The 21,185-nt window shown below is 37.5% G+C and overlaps 1 protein-coding gene across 2 annotated transcripts in view; it reads right to left on the reverse strand.

Moving 5' to 3' along the window:
* Positions 1-18,544, reverse strand: part of MYOZ1 (myozenin 1) — a 40,391-nt gene extending 21,847 nt beyond the window's left edge. The window contains exons 1-4 of one of the 2 annotated variants that reach the window (XM_087701985.1): positions 18,370-18,544; positions 11,909-11,984; positions 7,420-7,512; positions 4,060-4,241 (exon numbers count right to left, since the gene is read on the reverse strand). In XM_087701985.1, coding sequence (XP_087558111.1) covers positions 4,060-4,241; positions 7,420-7,495 — 258 coding nt within the window. In that variant the 5' untranslated portion in view covers positions 7,496-7,512; positions 11,909-11,984; positions 18,370-18,544. The remainder of the gene's footprint in view (positions 1-4,059; positions 4,242-7,419; positions 7,513-11,908; positions 11,985-18,369) is intronic. The other variant, XM_087701986.1, reaches the window with a different exon arrangement.
* Between the last annotated feature and the right edge of the window lie 2,641 nt (positions 18,545-21,185).

The raw sequence follows: 21,185 nt of genomic DNA on the forward strand, positions 1-21,185 counted from the left end.
TGTTTGACAGGAATGAGCTATTCACTTATGCAGGGATCCGGAAATGCCATAAGAGCTTAGTTTTAACTGTTTGTCGTGTACCACTGAATCAAAAACGTTGTCTATGAAAATTGCACCTATTGCTTTACCCTGATCAAGTTGTGTAGTCCAAATGTTTTTCAGTGTAGGAATTGCAGATTTCAGGTAGATAGAAGATAGATAGAAGCTGCCTACCCAAGATATGCCAGTAGAGAAAGTATGTTAATAAGAGCCGAGGTGGTGCAGTGGTTAGAGTGCAGTACTGCAGGCCACTTCAGCTGACTGCTATCTGCACTTCGGCGGTTCAAATCTCACCGGCTCAAGGTTGACTCAGCCTTCCATCCTTCCGAGGTGGGTGAAATGAGGACCCAGACTGTGGGGGCAATATGCTGACTCTGTAAACCGCTTAGAGGGGGCTGAAAGCCCTATGAAGCGGTATATAAGTCTAACTGCCATTGCTATTGCTATGTTAAGAGTGCCAACACCCCTACCACCCTGCAAGATATGATGGAAGAAGGCTGAGACGTGAACAGTCACTGCTGGAGCTCCCCTCCTATCACACTGACTTCCCCCCAAATTAAGTTCATGGTTACTCTTTAGGAAGTTGTTTAAGACAGGAATTTTTGGGGTGAGTTTTCAAATGAGGACATGTGCACCTGCAACATGTGGGGCATCACTGAGAGTTGTGTGCTCATATTATTACTTTTGAATAGTTCTTTTGTGTTTATTTAAGCTACTGTTTCATTTTGACTAAAGAAAAAGAACTTGGCAAATAGATACTTTTTTTTCCTTTGGAAAGAGAATAATATTAAAGAAATAGTCAAAAAGTATATGGAGGGCTATAAATGCCCCCCACCAAAAAAATCCATAAATAAGTGGGCAGTTGCATAATTGTTGCCTGCTGTCCAGGGTTACTTTCTATGAGATGGGCAGCTATATAAATGTGATAAATAAATAATAACAAGTCATCAGGAAAAGTACTTCTTTCTCCCCCAAGATTTGGATTGCCCCATCATGCCTTGAAAATCTGGCCTAGGGTCATGGTTTTGATGTCCATTTATGTTCTGTGTTATGTGCGGAAAAGGGTTTTGTCCTATAAGCAACCATTGTACTTCTCTGATTTTGTGATGTTTCTTGCATTCATTCATTTGAAAGTTGTCCAGAATAATTCAGCAATCAGACAGTCCAAAAATACATATTTTATGAATAAAGATAAAAAGTTAATAAATTACACATATTTCAAAATGTTTTTTGCTCTCCATTAAAATTGAGCATAAATATGATTTTTATCTACCAAAAGATGGTTGTGCAGTACTTCCTAAGACCTGAACTATAAAAAAAAACCTGGAAAGCAGCAGAGTTAAGAGTTTTTATATATTTTGCAATCTTGGAATGATTCACATTGGTAAGTTCAGAATTAACATAATAGTAGAATAACAGAGTTGGAAGGGACCTTGGAGGTCTTTTATAATCCAAACGCATGCTCAAGCAGGAGAGCCTATACTATTTGAGACAAATGGCTGTCCAGTCTCTTTTTAAAAGCTTTCAGTAACGGAACCCCCACAACTTCTGAAGGTGAGCCATTCCACTGGTTTATTGTTCTTGCTGTCAAGAAATTTCTCCTTAGTTCTAGGTTGCTTTTCTCCTTGGTTAGTTTCCATCCATTGATTCTTGTCTTGCCTTCTGGTGCTTTGAAAAATAGGTTGACCTTGCCTCTTCTTTGTAGCAGCCACTTAAATATTGGAACACTGCAATCATGTCACCATAGTCCTTCTTTACACTAGGCTACACAATTCCTGCAACCGTTCTTGCTTAGGTTGGACATTCTTGTTTTGTAGATTGGTTAAAGTTGCCTCCAGACCCTTTGCCTTTTCGTCCAGTAATTCATTTAGTCTACTTTTGGTACATGTGTAATTTGGGTCCTCCCTGAGCATAAGCACATACGTGGAACATATTGTGAAGCCTACGCTTGTTACTAGGTAGTACAAGTAATCCTCAATGAACTGTACAACAGTTCATTTAGTGGCTATTCAAAGTTACAGCACGACTGAAAAAAATGACATGATGGTTTTTCACACTTAAGACCTTTGCATCATCCCCTAGTCATGTGATCAAAATTCAGACACCTGGCAATTTACTCATTTATTTATATTTATGATAGTTGCAGTTTCCCAGGGTCATGTGATAATCTTTTCCAAGCTTCTACTAATATAATGTATATATTTCCCTAGAACTAAATAAAAATGCTAATTCTATGGCTTCTGATTAGCATAGGTGCTCAGTGACTGACATACAGTACCATACACAATGAGAAAGTACTGTGAATAGAGGCAGCAAGGAAGTTCTACTTATTTTTATACTCTTCATAATGATTTATGAGGTTGCAGTTGCCTATTCCAATACGTTGAAAATACTTAAAGTTTTAATATAAACGTAACTACTGTATTTCAACCATTTCCAATGCTTTTGCCTCAGAATGAAATAGTTCTATCAGCAGTTGCTCCTGAAATTTTGTGCTATTTGGAAATGAATGAATTATCCATGAATCAGTATTTTCATATCTCTTTCTTGCACCACAGAGGTATGGGAATCCTATGGTGATGGGGCTTTTCCTGCTTCACTCTGGTGAAATACCAGAAGTTCTTGCCCCATTTAATGGGCAGAGTGGCTACTCAACTGAAAGGCTGCTCAAATGAGCAGGAATGCAGGAAACTGAATCTGCATTTAATAATATTCCATTCAGTCAACAACCTATATGGGTTACCAGAATTTAGCTGTGAAAATCCAGATGACTGCAAAAAAGCAGCAAACAAAACTCTGACCCTGGCATCAGATTTTTTGCAGCCCAGATTGGGAGCCCTACCTTATAATCACTCTATAAACAAACTTTCCCCTGAATAAAGAGAGAAACAGGAAACACAGAACTGAGAGCTCTCTTGTCTTGGGGCATCTTTGTCAGGCATAATCTTTTCTCATTCTTTGAAAGCCTTCATTTTTCTTTAGTATTCTTAGACTAATTCAGAAATTAAAAAAAAACAAATAACTGCAGTATTAACAAGGGAGAACACTTTAGAAAAAAAGCTACATATGTAATGGATGGATGGATGGAAGGGAGGAAGGGAGGGAGGAAGGAAAGAAAAAGAAAGAAAGAAAGAAAGAAAGAAAGAAAGAAAGAAAGAAAGAAAGAAAGAAAGAGCCAACCTCCCCTATATATTCCTATGGTTATTTCCACCAGGCCAAATAACAAGTTAAAATATGTCATGAGCTTAGAAATATCATTTATGTTGAGTTCTTAATAGCTGCATTCAACCACATCTTTAAACTGGATTTGTGAGAGAAATAATTATTTAGGTTCACATGAAATATTACATTATAAACCAATCAAATAGCTCTGGGTTGTGCAACATGCTAATCACAAAACCCTAATTAAGGTTCACAGAGGCCAAGTTTAACATGTGACGTGGATGTGTCTGCTAGATTTTTATCTCACTTGATTAAATGTTGCATGAACACAATTATTTTATAAAATTAATTTCTAATTCAGAAAAGACTTGCATCTCTGAACTGAATGCAGTTTGCAGAAATGTATCCTGTCCTTCCAAATCTTAAGAAAGTAAGAAATTGTTTCTGCTGAACTGAACAATGTTTTGTCCCCACCTAATGAGGACGATCCATGAATGAAAAACAAAACAAAAACAAAAGCAATTTTTATACTCCATTGACAATGTATCAGAACTACAGAATAAAATGGAAGGATGGAAAATATAGAAAAAAACGCTTTCCTTTTCTGATGCACACAAATTTACTATTTTCCCCCCAAATGCAATTCTAGGTGCTTTCAAAAGGACAGGACTTAGAGCTACCAGTTTTATATAGCTATTCCAACTTTTCCCTTTTAGAGATTTTATGGTATGGAAAAGAAGTAAAGAGTGTATTACACGTTGAAATTCTCTTTACATTCGCATATACGTATATTACCTAGATCCAGCCTGACAATATAAGTTTACCAGATCGTCCATTCCTGTACCTGCTTGTACCTACCACAGAATTGTTGGAGAAGGCATCAGGGTTGTTTTCATATATGAATTTCTCTACTCTCAGCTGTCGAAGTTTAAACATCTTGGATCCCCTGTTGGTAAGGAGAGAGAGTTCTTCTAACATCACATCCCTGGGAATGCTGATCTTCTTCCCGAGGTTCAGCTTGGACCCTTCTTGCGGCATGACTGAAGGAATTCAAAAAGAAGCATATTATAGAAGCAGCAAAACTTAACCTGTGTTGCAATTCCTCAGCCAAGGCCAACAGAACAACTCAACAACCTCTATTTACTTACTAAAATTTACTTTCCCTAACAGAATACACTCCATAAGGAGTTTAATGTCCAAGGATAGAACTGCAAGAGAAAACCATGTACTGGAATTGCTTTCTCCCTTTCCCTTCCTTTGTTGAATATTTCTCTCTGAGTATCTTCATCTAGCTTTTTCTGGATCTGACATTATTGCTAGATCTTCAGGCCTACCTAGATTGCTATCTACAACTTAACCCAAAGGTAGCTTTGATTAATTATGTCCTGATCATGGCAAATGCAGATTACCTACATCTCTGAATTGCTAGTCATTTTCACCATTCTGATTCAAGTTGAATTTGTCCTCCCAGGTTGCAGCAGTGGTAATATCTTCAACTTAAGCATGTTCTAAGGCAGGTGTTTATGGCAGTGTCACATGACGTATTGGGACTTTTCCCTCCTTTGCTAAACCGGGCGTGGGCCTGGCCAGTGCTTGACGCATCCGGCCCATGGGCCGCGAGTTTGACAGTCCTGTTCTAAGGGACTAATGTGGGCCAGATGCTTTGGCTGCCTCAAAAGCACCTGAAACACTCTCTTATTTGATGGAATCCATGATTAAATAATACCAATAATATAAATAAAACCTAAATATATATCTATCAAAATCTTAAGAATGTTTTTATGGAAATTCCTGGGATATTCCAAACATGGACTTAAGAACTGAAATCTCCAATAATGCCCTATAAATCTTTAAAAATCTTTAAAAATGTTTATAAACGTTATCAATAGATTTGACGTTAAAGTGGATTTGTTAAAAACTTGGTATAAAAAGTATATTGGACCCCCAAAGAATGTATTTGAAAGACATCAAGTTTTTGTAATAGAGAGGTTAAAAACATTGAGAGTTCATTGGTCCATTGGTTCATTGGTATGATGTGGTCATGTGATCATCTGATATCTTTTGGGAATTGTGTTAATGTATACTGTGTAAACAGATTTATGGAATAACCTTTCAATGTTAAAGATGTTAATGTGATATTGAATTATATACCAAAGCTTCGGGATCTGACTGTTTATCAGCAGTTATGGTTTTATTTACCTGGGAAATGAGGTGGGCAGTAAAAATAAATACTGTAAATTGAAAAATTGGAACAGTAATATTATTTTAGATATTAAGGAATTCTTTTGGGAAATGGGTGATCTTCACACTCTCCTGTTGTTCTCAGTACACTAGTTTAACATCATGGTTTGAAAACCACTGTACCCATATTCCTTATTAAAGGCAAACAAAAGATCAATAAAACTAATTTCAGTAATAATTTTTCAGAACTGATGTTTGAAACACCCTTGCTAATGAGGCTACTCTGAAGTTTTTTAGTAGCTTTTTGTGTGAATTTCACCGTAGTCTAAATAAAGATGGGCAAATGCATACTAGAAATTTAATATGTGACAATTCCAACTCTCAGGGATATAAATTTCTCTCCTGAGCTCAATATTTTCTGTCCAAGATTTCATTTAATCTTCTGCCTCAATACGTCTGATGGCTTGGCTGTAATCTTCCCTTTCTCCTCCTCCATCTCTGATTATAGGAATAGCAGTTAGACTTATACACTGCTTCATAGGGCTTTCAGCCCTCTCTAAGTGGTTTACAGAGTCAGCATATTGCCCCCACAGTCTGGGTCCTCATTTCACCCACCTCGGAAGGATGGAAGGCTGAGTCAACCTTGATTCTTATTACTGATCACTATATCATATTTCTAACTTTCCCTGAAAAACCAGGCCAACCTGATTGACCTCACTGAACCCTAGTGGGATGAGGGGACATGTGAACATCTCCCTAATATGCCACGTTATTAGGAATAACACATAGTTTAAGGAGTTGAGAGCACTTAAGAATTGCATCTCTGATTTGTTATCCTGTTCAGCACTCTGCCTGGGACATCAACTCCTAATTAAGTTAATCAAGTGGTCTAAAATAGTAAATTGAAAACTCCTGAGATGGTGACTGAGAGATTTCACAACTGAGACTGCCTTGTTTTAACCTACCTGAAGATGGGAAAAGCTATAAACTCCTGAATTCTCTGGGGCACATTCTTGCAGCTTCAACTGCTGGTCCTACATAAGTCTGAATTTTAATTATTATGTTTGAAAATTATGGACATCTATAACATTTCTTCTCTGTGTCATCAACTAAATATAGTTATGCTGACTCCTTAGCTTTCTATAGAGCTGAATGAAATATAACAATTGACTTGTTGACATAAAAGCAGGTGATATAATATTAATAATGAAAATGCCTGAACTGATTTTCAGTGATGTTAATGGAAAACTGTGTCCTGTGTTAAGTCAGTGTGATGTGCAACTTTTCAAGCAGCACACAGCCAATGCAATCCAAGTCTGCACAATCAGATAGCAGGGCTTATAAAGCATTCTTTTCAGTTTATTTTATAGAATTGTTCCCACCTATGATAGCTGAACCACCTATATTTTTATGAATCTGACACACATTTTCCAATTCTTCAAAACTGAAGAAATGAACATTTAACTCAGAGCCTGCAGTATCCTGTATAAATCTGAAATGAAATTATTGGGGTGGGAGATCTAGATCTATAAAATATGTTCCCATACAAATTCCAGTGGCAGAAATCTGATGGACTTAAGGTAAGGTCTTGATTCAATGGTTCTTTGAAAGAGGAAACAATTTCTGCTGATCTTAAGTGTGTGATGTGATCACTTTTGAATCAAATCTTGAGATTATCATCAAGAGCAAGTATCTAATCTTACATTTTAGCAAGATACTGGGGTAGATGATTGCCTCTCCAAGCCACATACTGTTAAGGGAATTTTTACTTTTACATCCATGAGAAATGCCTGTATTTTCCTTTGGATTTCAAACTCTGGGATAATTTGTTGGAAACAAATTTGTTGGAAGCCATCACCATAATGTTACCATAATTTCCTTCTCCATCTCTTTGACTTATCAAAAACTGTAGTTCTACGTAATATGTCAAAGTGTTTTCTCTGGAAGAATAACCTCTATGTTTTTTTGGAAATCATTTTCTGGATACTAGGGAAGAACTATTGGGAAAGGAATGTGTGCTCATGGGGTATCTCTTACCTTCTTGGGTTAATTCTAAAATGAGTTTAGTAGGTTTTCTCTTCCTTTTGGGAGCTGGGGTTCCTGCAAGAGGCATGCTGTTCGAGGGTTTTTCTGTGTGAGAATGGAATAGTGGAATGAATCTGATTCTTGAAAGATGCAGAATGCAGAACTAATGCTGTTTCAGGATGGAACAATTTTAAATTCCACATATCTATAGATAAGGTGACAGCCATCTTTATGTCCCCAAACAAAAGGACATAAAAGTGCATACAAAACTCCTCAGGCAAACCCATCACCAAAATTGCTCAGCATACCAAAGAGCAAAAAATCATTCTTTGCTGATCAGAACCAGTTTGGAATATTGTATCCAATTCTGGGCATTCAAATTCAATAAGATGATGACAAATTGGAGCAGTTTCAGAAAAGGGCCGCCAGCACGATGAGTGATCTTTAAACCCAACTCTTCAGGCTGCCAAAGGGAGAGATTTCCTTCAATTGAGATTTTTAAATTCAGACTGGATGGACATCTGTCAGTGAGAAAGTTGTTAAATTAAATGACTTCAAAGGTCCCTTCCAGGATTATGATTGTACTAGATCCGTGATGGCAAACCTATGGCATGCGTGCCAAAGCTGGCACGCAGAGCCCTCTCTGTGTGCATGCATCCCATCGCCAGCTCTTCTTCTGGTTTAAAAAACAGGCCTTTTTTGGACTGTTTTTCGGGCTGTTTTCAGGCCAAAAAATGGCCTGAAAAATTCTGGAAATGGCAGAAAAAAGGCCTGAAAACAGCCCGAAAAACAGCCTGAAAATGGCCCAAAATAGCCTGGAAAATGACCAAAAAACAGGCATGAGCGCACTGGTCAGCTGGTTTTCGGGTTTCTGGCACTCTCGCACACACACAGAGACATGCATGCATGTGTGTTCTGGTTTGGGCACTCAATGCCCAAAAGGTTCGCCATCTCTGCACTAGATGATTTAAAGGTAATGTACTTATTGCAAGAGCTTCCTGTGTTGGCAGAATTAACTAGTTCCAAATCTAACATTGGTATTGTGTCACTCAGCTCCTGAATAACAGAGCTGGAAAGAAATCTTGGTTTGAATAGAACCTTGGATTGAATCTGTTTGGAGTTTGGTAAAGTTTTCCTGTCTTTATTACTGTCATTTCAAATTAAGGTTGGATTGAATACTCTCACATTAGTCTACTTGGCAGATTATTTCCTGTAACCTTAATTATGAAATTAAATTGCCATTCTGCACATTTATTTTCTCTCTTTTATCTATTATTGTATTATTGTAATGAAATTATACTGTGATGTTATTGTATCAATGTTTATCTTTCTGCTAGTTAGCCTGTTATAATAAATTTGTATCCTTCCTTAATTGATTTATCATATACAGTTAATCAAAATTTTCTATAAAGCTATAGCAAAGTTTTTATCGCACTATGATACACCAAAGAGTCTACTGCTTATGCTCAAAGGTCAAAAGTACTCTGCTTCTCAGTATATAAGTTGCTTTGATAGGAATGTGGGAGATTTTTTACATGCATATATTTCTTTTGGGCTTCTTAGAGGCATCTTTGACTATTATTGAGTGAGACTGTTGTATTAGATAAGACTTTCTCTGACCCAGGAGGGTTTTATCATAAAAAAATCATTAAAAACCAAATCTTGATAGTGATTGTGGTTGCTCCTGAGTGAAATAATAGTACACGCTCTGTTGCCTTTTCTTTCCAAGGAGATTGTTCAGGTGCCCAATGCTCCTTTATTATATGAGGCAAAACTTTCTAAAAGTGTTGTTTGTTAGAAGAAAAAAGTGCAATGTATCACCACAATTATTTGCAGTGAAAGGACTAGGATCAAGCTTAATCAAGCTCCCAATTCCAACTCCTATAAAGTACTTAGCATAATGAATTTAGCCTAGTTTTCATAATGGAAACTGCAATGTAGCAAAACAGAATGAATGAACCAGAACTGAAAGTCATATTTGCTTCCTGGACCATAGTTTCCTGTAACCTTCTATGACATTGAAGTATACTAGCAATAGCATTTAGGTTTATTTACTGCCCCACTGCATTTTACTGCAGTCTCTAAGTGGTTTAGAGTGTCAGCTTTTTGGGTCAATTAAATCTGGGTCCTCATTTCACCGACCTCAGAAGAATGGAAGGCTGAATCAACCTTGAACCCCTCAGTATAGAACTCCAGACTATGGGCAATGTTTAGCCTGTAATACTACACTTCAGCTACTGCACTACCAGGGCTCTTCTACTACTGGTACTATATAAAAACATAATCTCAAGGCATTTTAACTTGCCAATAGGAAAAGCAGTGAGGAATGGTAGTTGCCATTTACTGTCCCAAAAATATGATGTAGTAATTTAAGTAATCCAAGTATTATTAAAAGTATTTGTGATAGAATTGATAGGTGAGCTAGTCATAGTTCAAACACATAAAATTCTACATGGATAATTAACATTTAGTAGGCAGAACAGAAAGTCATCATACTCAGGCAAAGATTAGAATTTCTAGTCTGTCAGGACATACCGGTAAAAGGTAGAAGGATAAACTGCCATAGAAGTAGTTCCATTGCTGTTCTGCAAAACCTGATCTATTGGAAATAAGATCTTGCTCATTTAGGTTCTCAAAGTGGTCTTCCAGGGCAGAAAGAAGACAAGCTCCAGTGTTTGAACTGTCCTGTCTCACCTACAGATTAGAGAGGACCTAATAGGTTTATCAAAATATGCAGGATTCCAGAAAATGGTAGGCATGCCTATCCAATTTCCAAACTGTGAGGAGACAACTTTGCTTGGATTTCTAATGCAGTCTTTTTCCAGGGCTCCTCTCCAGCTTTGTTATTAAAATCAAGGTACCTAGAATTGGATGGCCTTGCTTACATTACCATAATGATCTGCTGCAGTGCAGGGACATCTACCAGGGCTTAACAGTATGAAAATGGCTGCCATAATTGGATAATCAGATCCTGGCCACTTTTTATGCAATGCTCCTTACTGGGAGTGGAGATTTGATAGCTGGGTTGCACCATTACCATTGCCACACTGTTAATCCTTCCACAGATGACTCTGCTGCAGTGCTAACCTGTCTGAACTTTTTATCTTCTCTTCTGTTTGATCCCCATTGGAACTGTGAATATCTATAGATTCCTAAATGTTCTTCCTGGGTTAGAAACAATTGAGCTCAGATAGATAGATAGATAGATAGGTAGGTAGGTAGGTAGGTAGGTAGGTAGGCAGGCAGGCAGGCAGGCAGGCAGGCAGGCAGGCAGGCAGGCAGGCAGGCAGGCAGACAGACAGACAGACAGACAGACAGACAGATTTTGTGTGGTGTGGCATTGCAGCTATGTTGCATTGTCTCCATACTACACATTGTCTTACATTTATGTATTTGAAGGCTATGGGACTTTTGCTGGGGGGGGGGGGGAAGGCTCTGTGTTTTCCTGAGACATAGTGGCCAAAACACAATGTAGACTCATAGGTTTTGAAATGGAACATCCTAGCAACAAATCTAGCTAGATTACATGGTGGAACCATTGCAGAACATAGGTAGCTTTCAGTTCCCTAAATTTTTGATGCTGGAAGGGGTGGAAGTATTGTGTATTGGTGTGGAAATTTGTGTATCTGTGTGGATTTTGTTGTATGCTGTTTATCATGATTAGTTGTTAGTGGGATGTCATTTTCTCAAGGGTGTGGCCCTACCTCCAGTGAGGCCCTACTTCCAAAGCAGCACCATGCCTTCTTAAACCTTATTGAGCTGCCAAAAAAATTTATAATCAGAAAAAAATCTTGAGACACATGAACTCCAGGTGGCTGGGAGTGATTATTTTTTCCATTGGTAGGGAGTCCTGTCAGTGCTGGCATGGTGCTTCCTCCTTTCCTTTGGCTGCAAGTCCTCAGAAACTCTCTAGTGGCCTCACCTGAGACACAAGGGCTGCTTTGAGTAGCCAGGCTGGCTTTCCTTCTCCTCACCCAGGACTAACATGGGGAGCCAATTTGGGAAGAGATGGAGTAGAAGTGGGGAAGGCTGATTGCTTCATCCCTTATCATTGTGGTGAGCCTCTTATGCAATGGCTTCTGTGAATGCAACCACAGGTCACTCACTGAAAGAGGATTTCAGAGGTTTTAGGGACTATTTGACAGAGAGCCCAGAGCTGTCATATAGCCATATAAATCTTTTTAAAAATTGATAGAATAATTATATGAAAGAAGGAATAGGGTCACTGCGGAAAGATGTATCTATACACATAATGGAGAATAAATGAAAGAATGGAGTAACAAATTATCCTGTTTACTTCAGTAAGTGAACATAGGAACTGTTCCAAAGAAAATATTAAAAATAAAGGGCTCTGGGGAAAAAAATAAGGAAAGTATTTAATTGCATTGACTCAAACATTTTTATTACTTTTGATGGTTTCTGTCCTTATAGATTCCATGGGGTTAAGACTAGGTTATAGGATTCCACTGATACAGTAACTGGCACAAGTAAGTAAACTTACCTGGAGATCTTTTGACCCTTTTTCAAGAGTTTGTTGATCAAGGATGTTGTTACAAGTTTGTTTAGCGGAAATGCACCTGTAGAAAGAATAATAAATATATAAGGGTACAGGAAAAGTTCTCTAAAATGACACTATGGCATTGGATAGAATTTATTCTGTCACCCAAACTGTACTTTGTCCTCTTTTGCTCTGGTCATTTCTTACCTTGAGTGTTCAGTTTGGGTACTATGTGTAAAGGAAAAAAAATAAACAAGTGGATGGCATGAAGAGAAAGATGTTCAGGAACTGGCAGATATAAAGTGAGATCGAGGGAAGTGAGTTTGTTCAGACTCAAGCACAGAAAATGATCGTGGAAATGTGATATGTAGTATATTATACAACACTTCCACAACTCTTCAAATATTTGAAGAAGAGGTATTCTCAGCCCTGAGGTATTCTCCACCAACTGAGAATGGTCCACTATGGAATATTATATAGAATCTCTTATCTCATCCCTTTCTTCATTTTCATAATAGGAATGGAGAGGAAGGGAGGGAAAAGAGTGTTTCAAAATTATGACCAACTTGGAAGAAGCAGTCAAGGCCAACTGGATGTTTACTGAAGCATGCATGCAGCATTGCCAGCTTATTGCCTTCCCGCCAATCCTCATGGTTAAAAGAGAATACATTTAGAATTAAGAATCTGTGGCTTCTTTGCTTAATATCTATGTTTGGTTGGTTTTGAGACATCCCATGTGGATTTTTTATTTAAGGATCCACAAAGATCTAAGTTCCTACTAAGTATTATACCTCATTGGTTTACCCCAAGAACATTTCTCAGTAGCTCTCTATTTGCCAACCTCTTAGCCCAAACTGTGGATGAGCTTTTATCTTGATTAAATATGATATGCTGCCATCAGCACAATTAAGTTGAGGAGCCACAAGGAACATACCTCTCTTCTGACCTTTTTACTTATCTTGGCATAAGGATGTATACATTTATCTAAGTATGGCAGAAGCCTAAAAGGCAAAGATTCTGTTCTCTTTCTGCTTGCAGATAATGCAATAAACACTAGACCCAGTGCATTCCATGCAGTCAAAACTATTTATTTAAAATTATTGTAGTTAAATATTTGAGTTTTTATGCAATAGCTAGCATAAATACCCCAATATGTTGTTGGCTAATAGTTACCCTTGAGTTTGGTAGTTTCCTGACTGTATTTCTAGACTTTTTAAAAATGATTTGTACTATTCAAACTGGTAAACTTTTCTGGGAATCTCTTCTACTTAAAGTAGTTCAGTTTGATTGCAGTTAATGAATAGCAGGCTTCTCCAGTAACTAGAAATGTGGTGTTGCTTTTGGCTCCTGGAATGAGAAGATCTCCTGGAAATACCATTCCAGGACAGAGAATAATAATTTAAATTATATGAAGGCAAGTTCCAACTGAAAGTTAGAAAAACAATTGGACTTTTACCCAAGGAATAGGTAGGTTCCCTTGTATGTGAGGCTTTCAAGCAAGATACTGGACATCCCTTGATCTGGGATGCTTTTGTTGGATTTCTGAGCCACAAGCAAGGCATTGAGCTTGGTATCCAAAATGGTGGGAGTAGCTTTGTGCAATGAAAATATGTGTGCCAAGAAAAACAGAAATAATATAGCAATTTACAAAATGGTTTCTGGAGACTTGTACACAACAAAGAAGGAATATTTATTAGTGAGTTAAAGAAAGGCCTTGTAGACTATTAGACTACATGGAGCTGGGCATGTACAAAGGAAGGATTGTGTAAACAACAAGAAGGCGCTAGAAATGATGACATCCCTAAGAGTACAATTTAATCCGGTATTTTCAAATTTAGCAACTTTAAGATGTATAGACTTCAACTCCACAAATCCCCCAGTTAACAATGCTGGCTGGGAGATTCTGGGACTTGAAGTCCACACATCTCAAAGTTGCCAAGTTTGAAAGACAATGGTCTAACCAATTAGAGGAATGTTAGGTAGTTTCCAAGAAGGGGAGATAAAGAATGAAATGAAAACCCACACATCCTTTCCAGAGAGTCCCGAAAATTCAAAATAAAAACTGCAACCTTATGGTTGAAGGTTCACCCCTGCATCATGTGTCCTAGTGATTGACCCAAAGTCAGAAGACTAGAATAACAGATTTGTAAGGGACCTTGACGGTCTTCTAGTCCAACCCCCTGCTCAAGCAGGAGTGTCAAACTGAATTTCTTCAAGGGCCGGATCAGCATTGTAATTCTCCTCTGTGGGGCGGCCGGGGGGGTGGGGAGATGGGACAGACGCCTGCTGCAGCACTTTGCCAACCAAAACGGGGTGTGGAAGGCCATCCAGGCCAAAAATGGGGCGCAGTGGGCGTGCACTCCATTTTGGCTGCCAGAGCCACCATGGGCCAGTCCTTTGCTATTTCCAGGCCAGATCTGCATGCCAGATTTAAGCACCCCGCGGGCCACATCCGGCCCATGGGCCTTAAGTTTGACACCCCTGCTCTATACCATTTCAGACAAATATATGTCCAATCTCTTCTTAAAGTGTTGGAGCATCCATAACTTCTGGAGGCAAGTCGTTCCACTGATTAATTGTTCTAACTCTCAGGAAATTTCTCCTTAGTTTTAGGTTGGTTCTCTTCTTCATTAGTTTCTATCCATTTCCTTTTGTTCTGCCTTCAGATGTTTTGGGGAATAGGTTGACCTCCTTTTCTTTGTGTCAGCCCCATAGTTATTGGAAGACTGCTATCATGCCATTCCTAGACCGTCTTTTCATTAAACTAGACATATCCAATTCCTGCAACTGTTCGTCATATGTTTTAGCCTCCAATTCCCTAATCATCTTTGTTGCTCTTCCCTGCACTCTTTCTAGAATCTCCACACCTTTTTTATATCATGGTGACCAAAACGGGATGCAATATTCAAGTGTGGTCTTACATTATAAAGTAGTAATAACATTTCATGTGATCTTGTTTCTATCATTCTATTAATACAGCCTAGGCCTATTCTTCCTCATTTGACTTCCTCTATTGTTCTAAGTGGCTAATAGGGTTAAAATGTTTGTCATGTATGACTCTTCAACAGAAAAGGTTCCTGGCAGCCTTCAGATTCTATTATCTGGGGAGTGATTGCTTAGCTGAAGAGACAGTTTATTAGTGCTTCAGAACTCCATAATAGAAATAATATAAAATTAATTTGAGTTAACCAGATGATGGGTTGCAAAAATGGATTACACTTTACATGGAGGAATAAATATATATATATATATTTATTAATATTTATGTTTTAATATAAAGGAAAAGAAAAAAGAAGACAATTCAGTAAGAACACAGGAAGCAAAATAGAAAAACCATCTGATACACATGTCTTTTAATGCATTTTATTTTAAAGGGCTTGGGTAGAATGCCATCTCTGGGATTTATGTGGCAATTCCCCTGAGTTTTGTGCATGTACATGAGAAAGATCATTTAAGCAATTTAATAAGAAAAAATAGAAATGAAGTCTATGCTAAGCATTTGACATACTCAAAAGGCCTCCACCTAGGCTGCAAAAATCTGATGCATTTGGGAGAATGTACAGTATGCATTCAGCAGTAAAATTTTAATATACCAATTTAATATACAAAATCACAGCTGTTTCATTTCTTTTTTCAGAAATGCTTACTGCCGTAGAATCACAGCCTCTAACTAAAACCTTAATATTTCATAAATTGAACTTCATTAAATTCATGGTTTTTTTATTTATTGTTTGCATATTATGTCCAGTGGCTCAAGACTATATCAGGTTGAGCTATTTTATTTTCATTACATTTCTATTAAATTCATTGTGCCAGTTTGGTCTAGTGGTTAAGGCCTCAGGTTAAAAACTAGGAGTGGGTGAGTTCTAGTCCTGCCTTAGGCATAGGAGCTGGCTGGGTGACCTTGGCCCATCCAGTCCCTCTCTCTTAGCCCAACTCATTTCACAGGATGGTTGTTATGGGGAACATAGAAGGAGAAAGGAGTACTGTGCCTTATTATTATAAAAACAATAAAGGCAGGGGAATAAATAAATTGAATAACTGAGGCATAGAGGCTATCCCAATTTTCTTTATTACTAAGAAGGGGTTTTAATGTCTCTCAGTGTAAATTATATCTGAGACTATAGGTTTGTTTATGTTTTCAAGCAGCTGCTTAACAATGAAAAATGAAGTCTTTTGTAGTGGGGCTTTCAATAGCTATTTATATTTTCAACCATTTTATTTCAGTTTCCTCTGCAGTAGTTCTTTTTCCATCATTATTTCACTAATAATTTCACCTTCTATAAAATATAGTACTAACATTTATTTTGACCTTCATAAAATGTATTATTGTTACATATGTTTTTTAAACAAAAAAACAACAGCCCTTGTTTTTCATCCATAAAAATTGACAGCCATATCTCTGCCTGCTTGTCTTTCCAATGTAGGCTATATGATATTTTAGAGAAAGTTAAACATGGAGATCCCAACTTCTCTTTCTTACCTAACCAATTATATTTAGCATCCAAACCATCTCTCTGACATTTCTCTATGTCATCAGCATCTACACTTTTAAAGGCATATTGGCTCTGTTCCCTATTTGGCTATCTAGATATATGAAGGCACTTTCATTGGAGATTCAAAAAAATACTATGAAATCTGATAGTAGCAACCTGAACATTCATTATATTTCTTCCATAAACTCACCACTATATAATAGTGTGTTCTATTATCCAATGCCTTTTCTTGGCTCAACATACAGTAATTTATCTATCGGATGATAGTTAAAACAAATCACAGATAAAAATATATGTTTTTACCAGACAGAAATTATGAAATATTATAATAAATGAAGAGATGCAATTTGTTGAACATTTATATCTTCAATATGGTCTTGAGATGAACCTTTCAAAGATTCCTTCTTTTTTCTTCTCAAAAAAAGATTGCAAGAAGTAAAAAAAAAATCTTAATTTTTCATGGACAGATTATTTACACCAGAAGGTTAAATACTAGCATGGAAGAATTGAATGACAAAATCCTTAGAAATAAGAATATCCATATTTCTTATGTATCCAATTGCCTCGGAACAGAGGAAATGAGTAGCTCTTTTTTCCATATCCTGGAAGAATTGTTCATGCTTGAAAAAAGGAATTCACAAATCAATTTTATTTGTTTTGATTTGTTAACTCAAATTAATTCTGAAGCTGTGTGTGTGTTTAAAAATGAAAGAAACATTGAAGCTTCCAATTTTATAGCAAGAATTCTGCATAAGAGATTGGGCATTTGGATACCAAAATTTCAGTCGTAGTGAAATAAAGAGAATTTCCCTAACCGATGGTATAATTATAGAGTTCAGACATCCATTGAGCTGATTCCTCCTTCTATTTAAAGTAGAAGGAAAAACTGGCTAGCTGAACACCTTAATTCCATTGATTCAGCCATCTCTTCTCCAGAATCCAAACAGAATTCCAGGCATAAACAGAGAGGATTTATGAAGGGTACCCCTTTTCAAATATCCCTCCCTTCCTCCCTCTTAAAAGTTCACACAATAATTTTTGATTCCCATTCCTCCATTCTGGTCAGAGTATTGTGCTCTGCTCAAAGTTAATCTATTTAAATAGTATTTAAATTTTTTTATATGAGGTGTGAAGGCTGACCTTTGTGATGGACACCTTACTCAATGCATAGGAGGTCTCTGTTCTTCAGCAAAATGACTTCTGGGTGGGGTTTAATTACCAATTTAGATTCATTTTCCATTAGAAGTGTTGACTCTGTGTCATCTTTTTGGCATGCCAACCTGTCTCATGCAGTTACAAAATTGGGGGCAGCAGTAGAGAGAATAAAACTGGGACGTTTTCTTTTTGCATTGACAAGGCAGCAGTCATTCTAGCTGATCACATGGGGAATGGCAGGGAATTTCTGCTCTATTCGTGAAATAATTTAGCAAGCAGGACAGCCTGGGAGGAGGAAATACTGAAATACATCCAAGAAGAAGATCCAATCTCCTTTGACATTCACCAAGGCCAAGAAAGTGACAGGGAAAGCTGGGCTGCCATCCAAAATGCTCCAAACAGCTAATTCAGAATGCTAAAGCTTCTAAGGGCAGTCAGTGAAAATGTTGAATGGATCACTTCAATCATAAAGGGATTTCAGTGGATTCTTATAGCATTCAGAAATTCTAAGCGAGTATTTTTCCTATGGTCTTTTTATCCTAATAGAAGAAAGGACTCCTGCTGGATTTGGTTGACAGAGGTCACTCCAAAGTAAGCCAACATCTAGTGCTCAGAGAGAGGAAAGAGGATTTCAGCAGAAGTCAATCGATATAAGTGCTTCTGTTGGCACCCTTGTTTTTATCACAATGCTTTTTCTTGTTAATCCTCAATCCCAAAAGGCAACTGGTGGCAAATAATGCCGATTTTAGGCATTTTGTTCTTTTGTCTCTTTCTAATGATCTTTACTGGCCTATAACCACAGAGAGGACTCACCTTAGGCACACATCCACAGGCCGCTCGGCGGAGCCTCTGGTAAGAAGAGCAGGGATTGGCGTCTCCGGGTCCCTTGTTTGGCGAATTCTGCAGGGGGCTTGGTAACCGGTGACCCTCCTGGGCCCGCACACCCTGCTCCTGGTCTGCACAGCACAAAGTGCTGATGGGGAGTGCTTTGCATTTGACTCTTGGAGACTTTGCTCACACAGGCATCCTGGAGTTATTAATAGTTAATGGGAACTCAGAGTCCAAGGATCTCAGATAGCATTAGCAGGGGCAAAGCTGGGAAGGGGGAAAGGATACTTGTACACCCCTCAATAAGCAGCTCCGGGACCCCATCTGAACATCCTCCTCTTTCCACAGACAGCATTATTTACATTTTTACAAATATGATGTGTACACCATGTGGTTCCAATAAATCCCATAAACCCATCAATGGTAGCAGGGCAAGCGGTGCTCCAGGGCTTCACACTACGCAAGTTAATAGACAAGGGGTGTAGGGGGTGGGAAGATTCAGGCAGATCCATCAGGATGGCTCCACCTGTAGCAAATGATGTCAGATGGTTATCTGTTGCTTTTTTCCCTATTCTTCAGTCTTAGAAGAAAGCATGCTGTTTTCCAGTTTGCAGGCTTATCAACAGAAGAATTAAATAAAATATTTAACTGTAAAAGCCATTTATAAACTGCCTACGTAAAAAGGTTTTCTGATGTGAAGGAAGCGATTAAGCGATGAAAGGAACTTTTCCTGAAAAAAGGAAAGGTTGAGATGGGAAAAAATGTACAGAAGGAATAGAAGAAACAGCAATATAACTCCCCCCCCCTCAAAATCATAAATATGAAAGACCAGACAGAGTTAAAAGGCTACATAGAAAATATTTTATGTTGAGAACTCCTACCAGCCAGTGGTAGGTTACTAAGTTGTGCAGGTGTGTGCGCTTGCACGCACGCAATGCTTCTGCACATGCGCAGATTCGACTGGGTAAGTGGGCAGAGCCTGCCGCCGCCACCACTACCTGTTCGGCCGAACCGGGCCGAACTGGCAGCAACCCACCTCTGCTACAAGCCCAGCTTGAATAAATGCACTCTCTATCTCTATATGCAATCAAATTCTATTCATATATTTAATGAAATCAGAGTTGTTCGAGGTCGAAATGGAAAGCCTTGAACTATAACACCAAGTGGTGCATTGAGGTTGTAAGTCCTTGAGTTAAGATATGTCTTTAATGATGTTTAAGACAACTGCATCTATCGTGCCAGCCCTTTTGACATAGATTCTGGACAAGACTCTAACCTCATTTAGGATTATGCCTATAGTCTCTGCTATCTCTGCAGTCTCTATCAACCTATTTATTCTGCTGACGTGGGCTGCCTGAAATTTGGCAGTTTGAATCTCATCAGGCTCAAGATTGACTCAGCCTTCCATCCTTCCGAGGTTGGTAAAATAAGGATGCAGATTGTTGGGGACCATAGTCTGACTATGTAAACTGCTTAGAGAGGGCTGTAAAGCACTGTGAAGTGGTATACAAGTCTAAGTGCTATTTGCTGTTCACTCTGAAGCAATGTTTCTCAACTTCAGTCTGTTTATGATATGTGGCTGGGAGTTCTGGGAGTTGAACTCCCAGAATTTCCAGTCAGCATGAAATCCATTCATTGTAAAGTTGCTGTCTGTCAAAGATTTTTTAAAATATATTTTTAATATATATTTTTATTTCACTCCCTTTGGAGTGGCAGTATTTGAAAAAAAGCTTTAAAAGGAGTGGAAAAATCAGACATACTTTGGGATATACAGTATAATATACTGAAATTTGAGTCCATTACAAGTGAGGAAGAAAGATTAAGATGCAAACAACAAGCTATTCTACATTACATTCTCCTGGTAGACTTCAATATTCTGTTTTTTCTTCCCTCTGGTTCTGTTTTTACTATCTTTCCTTGTGAGGACTGCAACTTTCTCACACTATTACATAAAATGTATTTCATCCATATGGGAATAGTTTATAGTTTCACAATTCAATTGATATGCAGGGGCACTAATCCTGCCTGTGTAATATTGCTGCGGGGAGAAAGATACAAAAAAAATCCACATGTGGTTGGAAAAAATGACACAGAAACGTATAGACTTTAAACCAGAGACTCTTTTATTGGTTAGTATACCAGATACATACAATAAAGACTTGAAATACTTGATTGTAAATATTTTAACGGCAGCCAGAATTGTATTTGCAAAAAATTGGAAAAATGAGAAAATACCAATGCAGGAAGAAGTTATTCGAAAAACAATGGAATGTACTGAAATGAGTAAATTGATATTTGAAATCGGAGAACAAGAGGATGAACAATTTTTTAAGATTTGGGACTTGTTTTATCAATGGATACAATTACTACAATCTTGAATTGTAATAATAGAATGTGATAGGAGATATTATAAAGATATTACTTTTATATAGATTCTATAGATTTATAACAAAGTAATGGAATATTGGTATATATATGAATTGAATATTTAGAATATCTTGTTTAAAATGAAGAAGTAATAATTGTAGTTGATTATATGATATAATGATAAAGATGCATTTATATATATTTGATAGATATTTCATGTTTACAATATAATTGAAAGCAATGATATACAAATAATCATTTTTATATACTGCAAGAAATATTAAAATAAGATAGATGATACCATAAAGATGCTATTACTTAATAAATTTACAATGATGTAACAGAGAGTTAGCATATATATGAATTTAATCTTTAGAATACATGTTTAAAAGGAAGAAATTATAAGAGTAAATTGAATATATGATTTACAATGA

This window comes from Thamnophis sirtalis, unplaced genomic scaffold, assembly GCF_051295495.1.
Source record: "Thamnophis sirtalis isolate CommonGarterSnake01/CBP01778 unplaced genomic scaffold, rThaSir2_p1.2 scaffold_15, whole genome shotgun sequence".
Classification (NCBI taxonomy): domain Eukaryota; kingdom Metazoa; phylum Chordata; class Lepidosauria; order Squamata; family Natricidae; genus Thamnophis; species Thamnophis sirtalis.